Below are 18,691 nucleotides of genomic sequence, written 5' to 3' on the forward strand. Positions count from 1 at the left end.
ATGACAGACTAAAATCCTCAGCTAAGTTAGTCATTCCTCCCTTGAAAACAAAGCCTCCAGAAGAAGCTATGTTCATGCCAGACATAGTGGCATACATGCCTGTAATCTCAGGACCTGGGTGATCGAGGCAGGAAGAGAAATCATTCAAGGTCATCCTCAGCTACCAGCAAGTTGTGAGCCAGGCTGGGCTACATGAGCTACTCTATCTCAGAAAACAAAACAAAACAAAATAAAATGGAAGCCATGATGAGCAACTGACTTGTACCATTTGGGCTTGTTTAAGTACATTCAATGTTCCCTAATAAACTGCCCAGTGAAGTATTATTTCTGAATGGAAGAAAGAAATTGTTACCACCAATTTTTCAGTATAAAGTGTGCTTCAAGTTCATCCGTATTATGGAGAAGCAGAAAGCCCTTGGACTCTCTTAGCTCCATGGTCACATCCTTGTCTCAGAATTCTGAGTTGGAAAGTTGCAGGCCTTTTGTTCCTAGACTGAACTCATGAACAGAAAAGACGGCAGGCCCAAGCCCCAGAATACTCACTAGATAAGGTTTTGCATCCTGATTCAATAGGGCAAGGAATTTGGGAAGGGAGATGGCCATGACAAAAGGCTTCAAGACTGTGACTCTCTGTGGGAAAACAGGGCAGGAACTGTCCTTCATCAGGGACTTTATTATTCTTCCCATATTTATTTTATTACCTGCATGTATGTATGCATGTATGTACATGATATGTGTGCCTGGTGACCACAGGAGTCAGAAGATTGGTATTTATGAGCCATGTGGGTTCTGAGAACTGAACCCATGTCCTCTGTACAAGCAGCAAGTACTCTTAACTACTCGCTGAGCCATCCCTCCAGCCCCTCCCTCAGGGACTTTAAAAACCACTATCTCAAATCAAGCCAGACACTTTTGGCTTTCCTCTGTCCCTTTCTGTGGAACAGTACATTTCTGTTTCACTTTTGCTTATCTCTTGAATTCATTATTACTGAGAGGAGGGTCTTTTTTCTCATGTCAGAGCATGGTCCTGCTGTTGAATGATGCTTGCCTGTGCTCTCCCTGACCTCCACCACTGATTTTTAAGAGGGGGGGGTCCTCCTATACTCAAACACTTGAAAACATAGCTCCTCAACTCAAATGAGTCCTCATTTTGATCATCTTATATCACATCACTTTGACCATGGTGGGTGTACTCTTTGTTGCAGACAGTATTCTTTGATTGGGAAATATGTTTCCATGCAAAGTCAGGTAGGGCCCTACTTCCTACAGTTAGGGCACACACATTTCCAGGATGACTGGTTCTCCACCAGCAGTGCTGGCTGAGCCACTGCACTGGAACCTGTCATCTCAGTCCTCCTTGTTGCCTTTCTTCCTTTCTTTCTCTTCTGAGCTCAGGTCTCGGGTAATGCAGTCTGGCCTAGAACTTACTATGTAGCTAAGAACATCCTTGAACTTCCTGCCTCCACATCCCAGGGCAAGTACTGACGATACAAGCATGCGCCCCCCACCCCCAGTTTGTGCAATGACCCAACCCCAGGATGCCAAGCAAGCACTCTACCAACCAAGCCACATTCTCAGTGCTGCAGCCTCTATTCTCATCTGTGGGCCAGGTCCCATCTTATGCTCCAGTCACAAATCTCCATGTCACTGAGATAGAACATTAATTAGATAGACAGAAATATCAGGGAAGAAATCACTTTTATCTTTTGTGGGTAATTGGCAGTTCTGTATCAAGGGAAGAACTATGAGTGATACTAAATGGAACAGCATTGTAGCATTTGCCACCAGACAGGAAACTAAGTCCTCACAGACCCAGGCCAGGAAAGCAGGAGCTGCCTTCTTTAGCCCAGAAGCAAGTTCCTCAGTGCATCCCCTTGGGCACTGTGCATCCCCCAGCCTCTGGGAGGGAAACCATTTGTTTCATGCATGAATAAAGCAGGGCTTCTAAGAAGAATCATCTGCCTGCTCCAGGCCAAGCCTGGGACCTTCTATGCTTTGGCACTGTGTGCAGCAGTGCACAGGGCTTCCAGTCCTTGCCATCACAAGGCAATGAGAGAAAAGCTGGAAACAGTCTCAGGTCGTTTCTGGTGGAAGTGCTTTTATTCTTGAAGCTGAATAACTAAGTCACTCTTTTATGGGTGAAAAGGTCCCATGCATTACATTAAGAACACAACCCCTTCTTTCCCCTCTATAGCCAGTATCAATGTAATACACACACACACACACACACACACAGACACACACACACAGACAGACACACACACACACAGACACACACACACACAGAGACAGACACACACACAGACACACACACACACAGACACACACACAGAGACACACACACACAGAGAGACACACACACACACACACACACACACACACACACACACACACATATTCAGGCACCAAATGAAAATCTACCTCCTTGGAGGTTTGTCATAAATTAAAAGGAACAACAAAAAGGCATCCTCAAACCCCTCATTAGTCGTATGGAGCCCCTTCTGAACTACGTGTATAATTTTCAGGACAGATAAGAACATGCCCAGTAGGGCTCAGTGGCAGGGCTGGCCACAGGGCACAGGATCAGCTGCCAGGAAAGTGGTCCCCAGCATGGCCCAGCTTCATGCTGATAAAACAATCACCAGAAATGCTGAAGCTGCAGCTATAGCTCTATCCATTTTCCATTTGGTTTTCAATGCAGTCAAATGGCAGGATCTGTCCAGGCTTGCTAATTGCAGCAGGGTCATTGTACAAAATTATAGAATTTTCAGGGCCATTTTCTTTGAAAAGGTGAAATTAGCATTAAAAAAGGGATACTCTTGGATTGTGCCATTAAAACCATAGTCACGAAATTTTGGTCTCTGGTTCTCAGACAAAAAATCAGTTAACACTTGACAAATGAGCCAGATGGATTCCCAGACAAAGGTACAGCTTTCCTAGGGCTTCAGGAACACAAGAGTAAAGACAGGCCTCCCCTGAGATCAGCACAGCACCCCACCAAGCCATCCTTCACAAAGGGTGGCAACTGAATCAGTGTTTCCAGGGAAGTAGCTTCTCCCCCTGGAGACTATGGTTATGTTAATGAAATACCTAGAGGGGAACATTTAGGCAAATCCAGCCTTTTATATGCTGGAAATTCCTTTCCAGGTTCTGTGTTTTTAACTTCCAAAAGCCGAAGAGAGAAACTCGCATGTTCCAAAAGAAAGGAGAACTAAGGTGGCTTCTGGGCTTGTGTTGTCTCTCTTTGGAATTAAAAAAAAAAAAAATCAAGAATCACAATGGCAAGATACCACTACAGTATGCTAAAAACCTACCAATCTGAAAACTTAGAAATCTTTTCTCTCTCTCTCTCTCTCTCTCTCTCTCTCTCTCTCTCTCTCTCTCTCTCTCTCTCTCTCTCTCTCTCTCTCTCTCTCTGAGACAGAATTTCACTGTGTGGTCTTGGCTGTCCTCGAACTCAGAGATCTGCCTGCCTCTGCTTCCCAGTGCAAAGGCATGCACCACTACCATACCAGCTAAAATTTAAAAATCCTATGGGTCAAAAACCGCTTTGTTATTTTCTACTTTTTCCATTTATTTTGTTTTTTAATGCAGTATAAATAAACATTAACAGTGAATGTCATATCATGACACTTTTAAGTCACTGAGAATGGTTAAAAATATATGTTGGGGGGAGGGGTACAGGAAATGTACACGACCTTTGAACTTCCTGATTTCCCTATGGCTCAAAACACAGAACAAAAGAGGATTCCTCTAACTGACTACTGTTTCCTTCCAGCACAGGCCACCCCAGCCGGCTTCCCGTAGTGATCCTACGGGGAAGCTAAGTAAGTACCCGTTTCCTCCAGCAAGAGCCACACAAGAGCTACAAGCTGGCGGTGTAACACACAAGCCAAGAGCTCAGATGGCCTCTGTCACATTGAATTGGGATGGTGTGGTGCTTAATTAAGAGCACACTTTTATAGTCAAATGCCCACTTGAATCCTAAGTGCTAAGTGAGTTTAAGCAAGTTCCTTGGCCCCTTTGAGCTTCAGCTTCCTTATGCACAGGGGTTAGTTAGTCAGGAGAATCAGGAACACACAGGTACTGAGCCCAGGGGGCTCACACAGCTTTGTGCTTGGTCACTCACCCCACTAATCCTGTTCCATGGATTTCCACATAAGTGAAGGGAAAAATCAACCTTCTCTGCAGACAGGAAAAGCCAAGTGTGACTCCTCCTTTGATGTGACTACAATGACATTGAAATTTCTCTTTTGTAAAAAGCCAGCTTTATATATTTGCTAAAAACCAAACTGCAAGCAAATGTTAACTGATCATTTGTAATGGCAGGGTGTGCTAACCACTCAAGGATGAAAAAGGAAGGCTAAAGGTGAAAGGTTCAGGCATTATGCTGGCCTGCCCCTGTTACCTGGTGGAACAGGCAGTACCCTGGTCAGCCCAAGGTTCCATGGGAACTAAGTCTGCATGCAGATGCAGAGGACCCCTTTAAAAAGACAGATCCCTGCCCATTTATTCTCTCTGCTTTCTCTCTTTCTCTCTGCTTCCTCGCTGTTTCCTCTTTGTCTCTCTATGGCAACCGGCCATGGCGGTCAGCCATTTGCCCTGTTCCTTTCCTCTTCTTAGTCTCCCCATTCTGCCAGGCCATATAATAAACTTACAGTCAATATGTCTCATGTCTCAGCATTTCTCTTTTCTTCTTTTAAACAAAAGAATAACAAAAGGGTCCTCCCAGCTCAAGGAAACACACTCCCCAACACCTCAGATGAAGTTGAAATAATTGCCCCATAAATCTGAAATAGGTTCAGAGTATCGAGGGAGGACATCAGAGAACGTTCTAGAAAATGTGGTCCTGCACTGGGAACTTCAGGGGTGGGAAAAAGGTGTGCACGTGCATATGTTAGGAGGAACAGAAAAACCAGGGGAAGAGGAAATAGCAGCAAATATAAAGGCCACAAAGTTGTATGAGGTGATAGTGTCCCTCTTGGTTGTTCATCACAGAAAGGGAAGTCAAGCAGAGTCTGCCTGCCCAGGAAGAGGAGACTGCAGGAGACAGGTAGCCAGCCCCCTACAGTGCAACAGTTCCTCACCCGCCCCCACACACCCCATAAAGGGTCATGGCCAGCTTTTACCCTAGCAGACCCCTCAGTTTCCAGAAGCCTCCCTACCTGAGCCTCCTTCCCCACCATGAGTGCTAATAATAAGTATAATCTTGTCTGTCTTTTTACACTACCTCAGGAATCTAGGGATATTTAGGGATAAAACATTGTAACAGGGATGAGGGTAGGGTTAAGAGATAAGACTACACATAGAAGACTGAGGAGTAAAAAGCCCGAATTCCACGCTACCAAGTCTATGCAGATTACAGAACACAAGGATTTATTTATTTGTTTACTTGTTTATTTTGGTTTTTGAGACAGGGTTTCTCTGTGTAGCCTTGGCTGTCCTGGACCTCTACCTCCCAAGTTCTGGCATTAAAGGCGTGTACCACCATGCCCTGAACAATAATACAACAGTTTTTAAAATAAGAAAATATTACGGCAATGTTTAACAAGATAACCCTTGATGGCCTAGAAAACAGAAGGGCTGGCAAGGAGGTGGGCAGTCAGGAACTTTTCAGTAAGAAATACAGGTCAATTATCCCTCATGTTAAGTGCTTGGGACCAAGTGTCTGAGGCTGAAGGGTGGGAGAGTTTGCATCCTGATATTTGTATAGATTTTATCAGCTTAGCATTCCTAATGTCAAACCTAGAACCTAAAGTGCTCTGAAATCCAAACCATCTTAGAATCTTTTGTGCAAGTGCTGATGCCCAAAGCAGACACTGAGGGTAGAGCCCCCTTGACTGCTCTCTACCATGTACTCTGAGCCAGTCTCTCACATGACCTCAGACCTGGCAGATTCAGCTAGTCTAGTCCATGACCTCAGACCTGGCAGATTCAGCTAGTCTAGTCAGCCAATCTGCTCTTGGGGGTCCCTCAACCCTGCCTCCTGAGTACACCCACCTAGCACTACCATTTACAAGGTTTCAGGGGATCTGAACTCTGGTCCTCAGACTCTGATGATACACTGTTTCCCTGCTGAACCATCTCCCCATCCCATCCTGTCCTGTGTCATGCCAGGGAACAAGAAGTTCCCGATCCGTAGAATTTGGGATATGGATTTTACATTGGGAGGCTCACTCAATCTGTATGTTTCAAAGTAAATGTATTCATTCCCTGAAACGAATAGAGTTTCTACTATTTTATAGACATAAATAAATAAATATGAGGTGTTTTTCATCTTCTGAAAGATGGCATCATCACCTTCCATCTGAGACTTGTCAATGTCTCATCCTACACTGTTCTATTTGAATAACAACAGCAAAAGTTACTGGGAGAAACTTGGCTTGAAATAACCTAGAATCACTGTTTTGAGTAGAAAAGAAAAATCCCATTGGAGAAGACATTGAAAAGCGAGGCAAAAGGTGATGCTGATATCCTAATTCACATTTTGGAAGCACATGCTACTCACAGTTACAATCTATTCATTTATATTAGTTTGGTTTCTGCTTATTTGCCTTTGGAGGCTGGGTTTTATAGTTCAGACTGGCCTCAAACTCCTTTTGTAGTTGAGGATGACTTTGAACTCTAATCCTTCTGCCTCTACTTCCCAAGTACTAGGATTAAGAGCTAAAGACCACTTTAGAAAGCAGTGCTACACCAGGCATGGTGTCTTGAATGTCCTCAAAGCACTAGGGAGGCTGAGGCGATAGGATAGTTGTGAGTGAGTTCAAAACAAGCTTGGGCTACAGTAGTTTAGCTTGAGTTACAGCGTGACTCTGTCTCAGTACAGCCAGACAGTGATAGCATTGAAATGCAGCATCTGAATTTAATCACAAGGGACATCAAAGCAACCTAAACTGACACTGTACAAAATAACTGGGTAGCACAAAAGACAAAGACAGGCTGAGGAACAATCCTTGATTATAGGAGACTAAGGAGCCAGGCAGCTAAATGCTTCCCCGTCCTGAACATTATCCACCATTCTTCCTTCCTTCCTCTTCAGACAGGGTGGGTCTCTGGCTGGCCTGCAACCAGCTACAAAGACCAGGCTAGCTTTTAACCCACAGAGCTCTGTCCGGTCACTGTCACTGAGTACCGGCATTAAACGCATGTGACACCATGCCTGTCTTAAATCAACTGATTTTTTACTACTTCAAAAGTAGGGTCAGTTTCTTAACTCAGCCACACATGTAAAACTAATGTCCTGGTTTGGTCTTTGGTCAATGTGACACAAGCTACAGTTACCCGAGAAGAGGGAACCACAATTGAGAACATGTCACCATGAAACTGACCTGTAGGAAAGTCTGTGGGGACATTTTGTTAATCAGTGGTTGACGTGGAAGGGCCCTGCCCTGCCACCCCTGGGTAGGTAGTCCCCTCATATATAATAAGAAAGTAAGCTAAGCAAGCCACGGGGAGCAAGCCAGTTCCTCTCTCCTCACTGTTGTTCTTTTGCTTAAGTTACGAGCAGAGTAGATGGTACACGAAACCATCCTTCAGTGACAGGTAGATGGAAACATGAACCATCAGACTCAACAAACCCATGTGGAGTTTAGTGGGGGAGGGGTAAGGTGCCAAAGGGAAAGGGGAAAGAAGCGGAGAAGGGGAAGTGAGAGAGAAAAGGGGACGAAGAGAGAGAGAACATGTGGAGGTGCTCGATTAAAAGGGGAAGCTTGCACATGTGTACTGAGTCCTTACACGAGCAGGCTGAGCAATCATGGGGAGCAAGCATTCCTTCATGGCCTCTCTGCTTTAATTCCTGACTTGAGGTTCCTGACTTGAGCTCATGTCCTGACTTCCCTGAGTGAGGAAATATGACCTGTGAGCAGTAAACTGAAATAAAACTTGTCCTCCCCAAGTTGCTTTTGATCATGGTGTATTTTTTTGTTTGTTTATTTTTATTTTGTTTTTCAAGACAGGGTTTCTCTGTGGCTTTGGAGGCTGTTCTGGAACTCACTCTGTAGACCAGGCTGGTCTTGAACTCACAGAGATCCGCCTGCCTCAGCCTCCCGAGTGCTGGGGTTAAAGGCGTGCGATATCACCACCTGGCTTCTGCATAGGCTTTTGAGTATTAACAATCTCCAGCGTATATCTGCCCAACTCCTGTGAGATGAAGTGCTATATTTACACTTACTGACAGTTCATCTTGCTTCAAAGAACATGGATTTGTGTTTATGTGCATTCCTGAGTGTGCAGGAGGCGGGGGTATACAGTAGAGGCTGATGTTGAGATGTCTCTTTGATCACGTTTTCCACCTTCCTTTGAGACAGGGACTTTTACTGAACCTGAAGCTCATTGTCTGAGTTATACTGGGTGGCCATCTGGCTCCCCAGGACCCAGCCACCTCCACCATTCTGGGGTTACAGGCACTGGCCTCCATGCCTGCCTTTTACACGAGTCCTGGGGATCTGAACTCAGGCCTTCGTGCTTCTGCAGCAATCACTTTACCCACAGAACCACCTCCTCAAGTCCCTAAAGAATGTTAAAAATGCCCAAAGTATATGCACCATGCAACGAACCATCAAAAGTCAACTTTCCAGTAACAAAACCTGTGCAGTTTGAGCATATTCCCAACAGCTAACATGAGCACATTCCAAGAATGTGTACTCTTGGCATAGTTTGCCAACACTCATGCCAGAAAACGTTACTCCTTTTCAAAATGTTCACCCTACATTCAAAATAATGACAACTTGGAGTCTTAATGTCCCTTGTCAGTTGGGTTTTAACAATTAGTTGGTTAATGAAAAGTACTGAACTGTTTGAAGAAAAAGAACCTAGCTATTTTAGTCACGCATGAAACTGTTAAGTTGGCATCTTTCCAAACATCAGGAGTCATTCCAGAATGTGTGATCCCTCCCAGATACACTTTAATGAGCATTCTGTAATACAGCTATGGGTCCCTGGGACACTGTGGCCACAGCGCTGTAGATGGCCCGAACCTTCCCAGGGATGGGGCAATAGGACACAGAACTGGCCCCTGCCTAAGCTCAGGTTACAGGAGGACAGAGTGCTTCTGCCTTTCTGCATTCCCAGGGGAGGTTCAAACTGATCCAGGGTCTATTTTAACTCAGTTAAAGCATATTCTGGCTAGTGGTTTTCATCAAAGGAAATCTTTAAAGTAGCCACAAAAGAAGAGCTCTGAACATCATTAAACATGTTGACTTAACATCACCAACTAAATTACTACTTTTCTTTGTGTTTTAGATAAAATTGCTGCATAGCATTAGAATGGGGCTGGCTTAGCAGAGAAGACAGGGCTCATGCAGCACAAGGAAGCCTCGTGTCAGAGATATGTACCAGAAGATGACCTTGAACTCCCGATTCTCCTGCCTCCACCACCCAAGAACTGGAATTACAAACCTGTGCTGCCCTGTCCCCCCATCCTCCTCTCAGGCTTTGTTTATATCAGCGGTTCTGGGTCTTGACCCACTGGGAGTTGAATGACCCTTTCAAAGGGGTCACCTAAGACCACTGTAAAACACAGATATTTACTTATTATTCATAGCAGTAGCAAAGTTACAGTTATGAAGTAGCAACAAAATTTTATGGTTCTGGCTTGCTTTCTGTTTTTTTATTCAGTGTGTAGTTTGAGTGAGCCTTCCCATCACAAGGAATTTTCATGCCCAGAAATCTGTCACCAAGGTGATTCTATATTCTGTCAAGTTGGCCATCAATATTAACAACCACGGACAATTTTCTCAGGCATAAACAGAGTACTCATCGCACAAGAAATGGAATTTCAGAGGTCATTTAGGAAAATTCCCTTTACACTGCTCTCCTTTCTCCTGAAAACTGACTTCGGTCTTATGCGGGAGTCCATTCTCTCACCTCATCCCTCTCTGCTCTAATGTTCCCATACAGGAAGGACCCACCTGAGCACCCCAATGAAATGATCATGAAACAGGCTCTTCCCTGAGTAGGACTCCTTCTTTTTCTTCCTCCCCACCTGTCATGTTATAAACACAGTTGTCTTTTCCCCATGAGAGGAATTTTGTTCAGTGAATATAATCCAGTTCTTCGGAGACCATCTAAATCACAGTCACTATTCAATAAGTACTGGCCAAATAAATGAATGCATGTGTTAGCCAAGTGCCACACTTCTGATTTCGCTTCCAGGAAGACAGAGATTCAAACCAATCTTCTGAGACACATGGGACAGAGATTTAATTTCTCCTTCATTGTTGCAGCTTATGAAGCAAATAGATCTACGTTACCCTGCAGGGAGTTTACATAATGCAAGTTTTGCTTGCCCTCTTGCTGGGCTGTGCTGCCCACCAACACACTGCTTGCCTTTCTCTCATCTCAATTCTTCTACACTTACAGAAACAACCCCATCCCTCCCTCCTTACCGTACTGATCCGTTGGACTGGTGAAGAGAAGATAGTCGGAAGCGCAGGTCTTGGACTCAATGTTCAAATCTCCCAATCTCAGAATAAGTCTCTTCCCCTTCGGGACTGTGATAGTCTTTTCACACACAGTGTGATTGGGATAAGTCCCTGGATAATTCTTAGATGTCACCGTGCCACTGTCCTGAGAGGTCACTATGTGCCCACAGCCATCACCTGGAAAAGAAGAAAGAATGGAAAAATTAAGTGCAACCGATTTCAACTAAGATCAAGAGTCTTCTATACTCTCCAAGTCAAGTGTTCTGTTTTGTTTTGTCCCTGAGAGAAGGAAAGGCTAAACAATGAAGACTGAAATCAATTATGCAGCTGCATCTCGTTTCAAATGGTTTCATCTTTGGTTCTCAGTTGTATCTACTGAACTCAGTGGGTCAATTGTTTCTTGCTCTAAATTAGAGTGCACAGACCAAAAACACACCATTTTTTTTTTTCCTACTCATCTATCTGCCTGCCCATCTAAACTTCTTCAAAAGGCCAAGGCCTTTTGTCACACATTTGTCAAGCTACCCTAAAGCCAATAAATAATAAGTTATAACTTTCTTCAGAGTGGTGCTTCTAGGTGAAATAATACATACAAGATGCTCCTGATAGAATGTAGACTAATACTGACAGGATTCTGTTTAGGTGCAAATCCCTTAGCTGAACAACCATTGCATATTTATGTCTCAATCATTGGGATAGTCACAGATTCAAAGATTTCTCATAGACTCAGGGTATCAGAAAACATCAAGGGATGTGTGTGGAGTGCTTGGAACACACTAGACATGGTTTAACTACTGGAGAGTCATACACAACCAGCAAGGGCTGCTTCAGGGAACTTAAGTCCTTCATGTGATAATTGTAATTCTAAGTCATTTTGTTCTCAACCTTCCTAATGCTGTGACCCCCGCCAACCATAAAATTATCTTGCTGCTACTTCATAATTGCAATTTTGCAGCAAGCGGTGGTGGTGCATACCTTTAATCCCAGCACTTGGAAGGGAGAGGCAGGTAGATCTCTGTGAGTTCGAGGCCAGCCTGGTCTACAGAGCTTGTGCCAGGACAAGATCCAAAGCTACACAGAGAAACTCTGTCTCGAAAAATCAAAACAATTGTAATTTTGCTACTGTTATGAATTGGAATTATAAATATCTAATATGCAGGATATCTGATATGTGACCTCCAAAGGGGTCATGACACACAGGTTGAGAACCACTGTTCCAGGTGATACGTGCTATATCAAGAAGCCTAAAACACGGAGAAACAAGATTCCCATGACCCCTCCCCAAGGTTATACAAACAGTCATAGTTTCTGATAAGATACTCTTCAGCCACCTGAGCTGTCTACAGTTGTGCAGGAAGCTCCAGGGATGCAACCAGAATGGGCTTTTCAGTGGTGAAGCTGCCTTTGAATTATCCACTCTCCTGTAAGTAACCCAAATCTGACCGCCTTCCCATCAACCTCATTTGCGCCTTATTTGCATATTCACACTCAGCCAGTTAGGGCCTGACTGGTCCCCTATAAATTCAGGCACCTGAGCGGGCCTCTGGGGAGTAGAAGCACTGCAAAACTCCACAGAGAAGGAAGAAGGCTGTCTTCATGGTTCACCTGGGGTGGACTGACTCCCTGTGCCTGAGGCTTCTGTCCTGGGCACCATGCTCACTTGAGCCAGCCTCCAGGACTCAACCAGAGACTGCAAGCAGAAGCAACTGCCCCTGCTTCAGCCTCCAAGACCCACTGCTCCACAGACCTGCGGTCCCAGGCTTCCATATGTACAGACCTCCAGCCTCAGAGACCTGCAACTCCTGACCTCTGGGCTTGCTACTCCCCATGGTGTGACCCGCAGACTTACACTGCAAGGGACTCCTCTCAGTTGACACCCCTAAGCCTTCACAGAGCTGTATTATGTGCAAGCTCTTTTTATTGGAATCCTACTGAGGGTCCCAGAACTTTCACTTTTCCCTTGAAATTGTTACTTCCAAGTGGCAATAGTCTCCTTTGGTTCCCTTAGCTGACTGCCCACTCCATCCTTGGAGGGAGGGCAAGAAAAGAACTAGATTGGAGACAGGTGGTGGTTTCTACCAACTACTTCACTTTCAGCAGCCAGGTATGGCTAATGGAAAGGCAAGGGCCATGGTGCTGGCCTGGAGCCTGTCAGAGCCAAGGAGCAAGGCCCAGTGAGCTACAGGCTCTACAGGAAAGAGTTTGGCTCTGCTCCTCTTTGGGTCTGAACCTGGCCTAGCCGAATAAGCTGACCTCAGAGAGACTATTGGAGGTGGGAGGAAACACAAGTGGCACCATAGTAGCAGCAACAACCCAGGATAAGGAAGCGATATGGGGTTTGAGCCAGAGGGGTCATGAAGGGAGAACCCTTAGAGACAGCTGACCTGAGCTTGTGGGAACTCATGGACTCTGGACCAACAGTTAGGGAGCCTCCATGGGACTGACCTAGGCCATCTACATGTGTGTGACAGTTGTGTAGCTTGGTTTCTTTGTAAGGGTAACACTTCCCATCCATGTCAGTGTAACCAATGTTGCTGTTTTGACAAATGATCCATACAGGTAATGAGAGTGTTTTATGTTAAAAAAAAAAAAAAAAAAAAAAAAAAAGCCTAAACATGCCAGGCGGTGGTGGCTCATGCTTTTAGTCCCAGCACTTGGGAGGCAGAGGCAGGCTGATCTCTGTGAGTTCGAGACCAGCCTGGTCTACAAAAGCGAATTCCAGGACAGTCTCCAAAGCCACAGAGAAACCCTGTCTCAAAACACACACACAAAAAAAAAAAAAGAAAAAGAAAGAAAGAAAAGAAGAAGCCTAAACACAATGCTAAAGGAACATGAAAGAGAGGCAAGAGACAGTATTTTCATGACTTTTACAAATAACTTGCTAAGACAAGAAGTTACTTTAGATTATTTTGAATAGAGAAGTCCACCAATAAACCAACAGATTGCGCCAGCTGAGAAGTAACCAAATGAAAGACACAACACAATTATCTAATGGCACATAAACCAAGCCAGCTGCAAGGTGAGTAGCCGACACTGATTTGGGCTATACAACAGCTGAGGTGGGTGAGGCATAGCATGAACAAGTGGAGCTCCATTGGTAGAGCTTGCCTAAAGTACCTGAAATGTAGTACCCACTCCCCAGCACCAAATTAGAACAAAACAAAAACCCAAACAAATTAAGAAAGGAAGACACACTGACAGCTGGAGGGAAGAAATCTGTAGGAATTCTCTGAGGCGGAAAAATAAGTCTCCATGGTGTGGCTCTCTGCCACAGAGGACACTCCCCTGGAATCTGGATGGCCCTTCATTCCCAGGCCTTTCCCCATCCAGTAGGGCTCGCCTGAATTCTTCATTCATTCTAGACCTTCCCTGCTTGTTCTGCAGTTTCTATCCCAAATGACTAACAGAAGAAATACACTTTAAAGGTGCTGCAGAACTCCAGAACCCATGGCATCTCAGCAACCAATGCTGAGGGCCAGGAAGGAGGGATTGACCAGAAGCAGATCCAGTCTTAGTGCAACAACAGGTGAAGAGGTGTTGCAGAAAATGTCAGAATGGGAAGATAAAAACACCACTGAAACCTGGAGATTTAGACAGAAGATGGTGGGTACAGAACTTTCTGAGTCGGGAGTTAATAAAAAAGTCTGAGAAACCAAGTGTGGTAACACACATCTTTAATTCCAGCACTCAGATGCTGAGGCCAGGAGACCACACATTCAAGGCCAACTGGGGCTACACAGAGAATTCAAAGACAGAGTGGACAATAGATTTTGACCCTAGCTGATACTGCTGAGATTTAGAGGGGGAAGAATCCCACAGAGGAGGGCTGAGAATGGGAAGCAAGAAGGAAACTCCTCAGGGTTTACATAGCGCCACAGGAAAGATAAGAGGACGACAAAATATTGGCTGTTTTGAGTCCAAGTGACCGGAAGGCTAAGGTTGATGCAGACAGGAAGGCAAATAGAAGACATCACTTAGGTTGACAACTTTGGGGTGATAACTAAATTCCCTGGACTCTTGAGCAGTTACACTAGCAAGAGGCATATTGTGCAATGGCATACAGTAAGTAGGGCTTTGATTTAACATTTGAATTATTTAACATTTGAATTATTGTTTGTCTTCAATGGTTTTAATAGAAAACTAAATTTATAACCTCTCCAGAAAACTAGAAGTCATGTCAATCTCATGAATAGATATTCTCAGAGGTCTAGAGAAATGATTCCTGTCCCTTTAAAGGAGGTAAGCACTCTAGATCTGTTACTTGCTTTTATTCCTTGACCTGCCACTGTAGGTTGATTTTTAGCATCCAGAAAAATCAACTCTGGGTTAACAAGTGTTAAAACAAACAAACACACATAATAACCCACTGTCCATACAACTACACCTTGCAGCCAGCCACCAAGAAGCAGCGTGGCTGACCATTTGAATGTGCTCTCTTTCAGTCTGTGCAATTCTTCTCTAACAAGAGGACAGAAAACTATTTAAAGAGAACAAAGGGCTGGTAAAGCGGCTCTGTGTAAAAGCATTTGCCAAGCAAACTGGAGGACCTTGAGCTTGCTCTCAGATGCCATGGTGAAAGAACAGAATTGACTCTTCAAAGTCTTCTCACACACACACACACACACACACACACACACACACACACACACACACACACACACACACGGAGGGGGAGACTTCAAACATGCATAACAGTTAGTTTTTTTTTTAAAGAAGAACTTAAGAAAACACAACTCGACGGCATGACATCCTAGTTGAGGCAGAAGATCAGGAGTTCAAGGCCAGCCTAAGCTATGCAATAATACCCTATCACAAACAAAACACAACTAAAGATAAAATGAAAAGCAAGTTGGGTATGCCTCATACCCATCACCCCAACACTACAGAGGCAGAGGCAGGAAGATGATGCAAATTCAAGGTCAACCTTGTCTACTGCCTTCTAGGCCAAGCAGGGCTATATAGTCAAGCCCTATTTAAAATTAACTAAAAGTAAAACAAGGAGCAAGTCTATGAGTCAACCTCAACATGATTATTAGACTCAAAAATTTCATCTTTTAAAGACTTTTAAAGATATGGCAATAAAAAACTCTAGACATCATTTTTATTCAAAGCTGCAACTTTACTTCTTTCCAGATATTTATGCTCTTAATTGTCACCCAATGGTGACACAAATGGATAGATTTGTCCTAGACATTCCCATCATTGCTATCTATGTATAGGGACCTGGGCCTCCTTGGGAAGATTTCCCTCCCACTCTCAGGATGGAAATCTGCATCCAAATGAAGTGTGGATTCACTGAAATGCTGGGGAGGCTGCTCTCTTTCTCTAGCAGAGCGCACTGTAGGATTTTCTGTGGCAAATGCTGCTTTCCTATTAGGTCAGCAAATGCATCCACTGCCTTTCTACAGTTTTGACGACTTCAAATGACTAAGTAGAAATACAACAAAGGGAAAATGGAAAACTACAAGAGAGAAAATGGTGACAGTATCACATGCTAAATGAGACAGGCCTGCAAACAACACAGGAAAGAAAGGCAGGAGTGCCACAGCTTTGTTACAGTAATGTCAAGAAATCATTAATTTTATTAGCTGTGACATGGTAACGAACTGCCATAAGGGCCTATGGATTGTAGCTCAGTTAATAATAGTGTTCCCCTAGCCTGAATGAAGCCCTGGATTCCACCCTCAGCACCCTAAAATCAGGAGTGGGGGCACATATCTGTCATTCCAGCATGTGGGAAATTTTAACGTGGAAGTTTCACCCCAGTCCCTGGCATCCATATACCCAAAGAGTCTAGGATGTTATGGTAAACGCTTTGCCCCAGTCACTGGCATCCATGTACCCAAAGAGTCTGGGATGTTATGGTAAACGCTTTGCCCCAGTCACTGGCATCCATGTACCCAAAGAGTCTGGGATGTTATGGTGAAGTTCCACCCAAACTCCCCTCCCCCATCTCCCTCCAAACCCCCGCTGCATTTTAGAAAGCCTGCCAAATGATGGCCCCAATCCCCAGCAATACTCAAGATCACTCCCACAGGGCATTTAAACTGCACCCCCTCCCTCTGGGGTGCTGGAAGGCCACACAGGAGCACTGTATCCATTAAACACAGGCTTTTTCTAATTCGGTTTGATTTGGTCTGATTTGGATTGCTGCATTGGTGGAGAAGCTTATAGGGTGTAGAGACTTCTCAGGAGGTAGAGGCAAGAGGATCAGAATCTCAAGGGCATTCTCTGCTACAAAGTTAATTCAAGGTCATCATAGGCTACATGAAACCCTGTCCAAGAAAAGAAAATAAATGAAGGAAGAAAAAGTACCGTTTTTTACAGACACCTACCGACTTACGCAGCGCTGAAATGGCGTTTGCTGTCTGAGATTTGCCTTAAAATACTTAACACAAACGGGGAGAGGCAGGTCAAATGACAAGAGGGCTGTTGTGACTTGCTGGGAGGTGTGCACAACAGTACCAAAAGGACCTAAAACTGAAAAAGTGTGCTGGCATGCGGCTCAGTGGTACAATGCTGGTCCCCAGGCTCTGACTCCATCGACAGCACGGTTAACCAGATAATGGAAAGAAGTCAGTGTTTAAGGAAAGTGATTTTATTATCACAACTTTATGATTAAATTTCACAGACGTATTGGGTTGATCTCCTAGGCAGGGAGGCTTGAGTAGGCAGCAGCAGCCAGATTAAACCGCCACCTGCCTAACTTCAAAGGGGAGAGGAGAAAAGGAAGGAGGAAGGATTGCTGCAGGGAATGTGTCTGCTCTTCAAAAGCGTCAGCCACAAAATGTTATCTTTACCTCCCTTTGAACCGGAATGTAACAGCCAAAGCACAGGATGACCAAATGAGTATCTTTCCTTTTCCCCAGCCGGAAACTGCCAATCCACAACAGTGTATTTATTTCATGGTGGTCCCTTGACTAGAGGCTGAACTCTGGCCACTGCTCAGAGCAGCAGCTGCACTGGGAAAATGACCAACCATTCTCTTAAAACAAAAATAAAACTGAATGGGACTGGGAGTTCAAGGCCAGCCATGGATACACAACAAGCTTCAGTCAGCCTGGGCTACATGAGACCCAAGGAGAGCTGTGCCATTCACAGCAAGGTTGTTCACAAGGAGCATACGCCCCTCAGGTCTTAGAACTGCTAGTGCTAGCCCATAAGTGCCACCAAAGAGCTTGTGTCATATTGATGGAAGAATCATATTCTGGGAAAAATAGAATGGAAATTGCATTTTATGAAAAAAAAATATGGCTGGGTGTAGATGGCATATACCTTTAATCCCAGCACTAGAAGACAGAGGCAGCTGGAGCTGTGTGTGTTTGGGGCTAGCCTGGTCTACAGAGAGTTCCAGTCAGCCACAATTATATATAGTGAGACCCTGTGGGTATGCATGTGCCGAAGCACACATGTGGTGGTCAGAGGGCAATTTCAGGAGTCAGTTCTCTCCCTGCACCAGGTAAGTCTCAGGAATTAAAGTCAGGCTGTCAACCTTTGTGGCAGGCATATATACTTGCCAAGCTATAACTCTCAAAGTGATCTGTACACAGAAGTACTTCCCTCTGAACATATGGAAACAATAATCATAAAAAAAAGAGGCCCAGCACTCGAAAGGCAGAGGCAGGCAGGTCCTTTGAGTTCAAGGCCAGCAATGGTCTACAGAGTTCCAGGACAGGCAGGGATACACAAAGAAACCCTATCTCTAAACAAACAAACAAACAAACAAACAGAGTTATTGGTTGACAAGATAGTTTGTTGTATAAAGGTGTCTGCTGCCAAGACTGAGGACCTGGGTTCAAGTATGGAAGAAGAGAACCAATTCCCTGAAGTTATTCTCTGACCTCCTTACAAGAACTGTAGGGTGTGTATGCCCACCCACATATAAAATAAATAAGCATTAAAAAAAAAACAATAAGGCTAAGCTGGGCATGGTAGCACAGGCTTGTAATCCTAGTACTTGGGAAATAGAAGCAGACAGATTAGGAGTTCTAGGTCATCCTTGGTTACATAGTGAGTTTGAGGGAGACCTTGTCTTAAAAATGTGTGTGTGTGTGTGTGTGTGTGTGTGTGTGTGTGTGTGTGTGTGTACAATACATAAAAGGGACATGTGACATACATTTCTAAGTAATTTTCATCTTGTTTATTATACATTTATCTCCCTAAATTTTTGCAAATTATTTTATATTTATTGATTGACTGTGTACACACCCACATGCCATAGTACATGCTGTGGTATTGAGGTCAGAGGACAACTTTTGGGAGTTCTC

The 18,691-nt window shown here is 44.4% G+C and overlaps 1 protein-coding gene across 1 annotated transcript in view; it reads right to left on the minus strand.

Moving 5' to 3' along the window:
• Dcbld1 (discoidin, CUB and LCCL domain containing 1) overlaps nucleotides 1-18,691 on the minus strand; it is a 73,653-nt gene that overhangs the window by 36,983 nt on the left and 17,979 nt on the right. The window contains exon 2 of the mRNA XM_027402104.2: nucleotides 10,389-10,601. Within this exon, the coding sequence (XP_027257905.1) occupies nucleotides 10,389-10,601 (213 nt within the window). The remainder of the gene's footprint in view (nucleotides 1-10,388; nucleotides 10,602-18,691) is intronic.

Source organism: Cricetulus griseus, chromosome 2, assembly GCF_003668045.3.
Source record: "Cricetulus griseus strain 17A/GY chromosome 2, alternate assembly CriGri-PICRH-1.0, whole genome shotgun sequence".
In the NCBI taxonomy this organism is placed as follows: domain Eukaryota; kingdom Metazoa; phylum Chordata; class Mammalia; order Rodentia; family Cricetidae; genus Cricetulus; species Cricetulus griseus.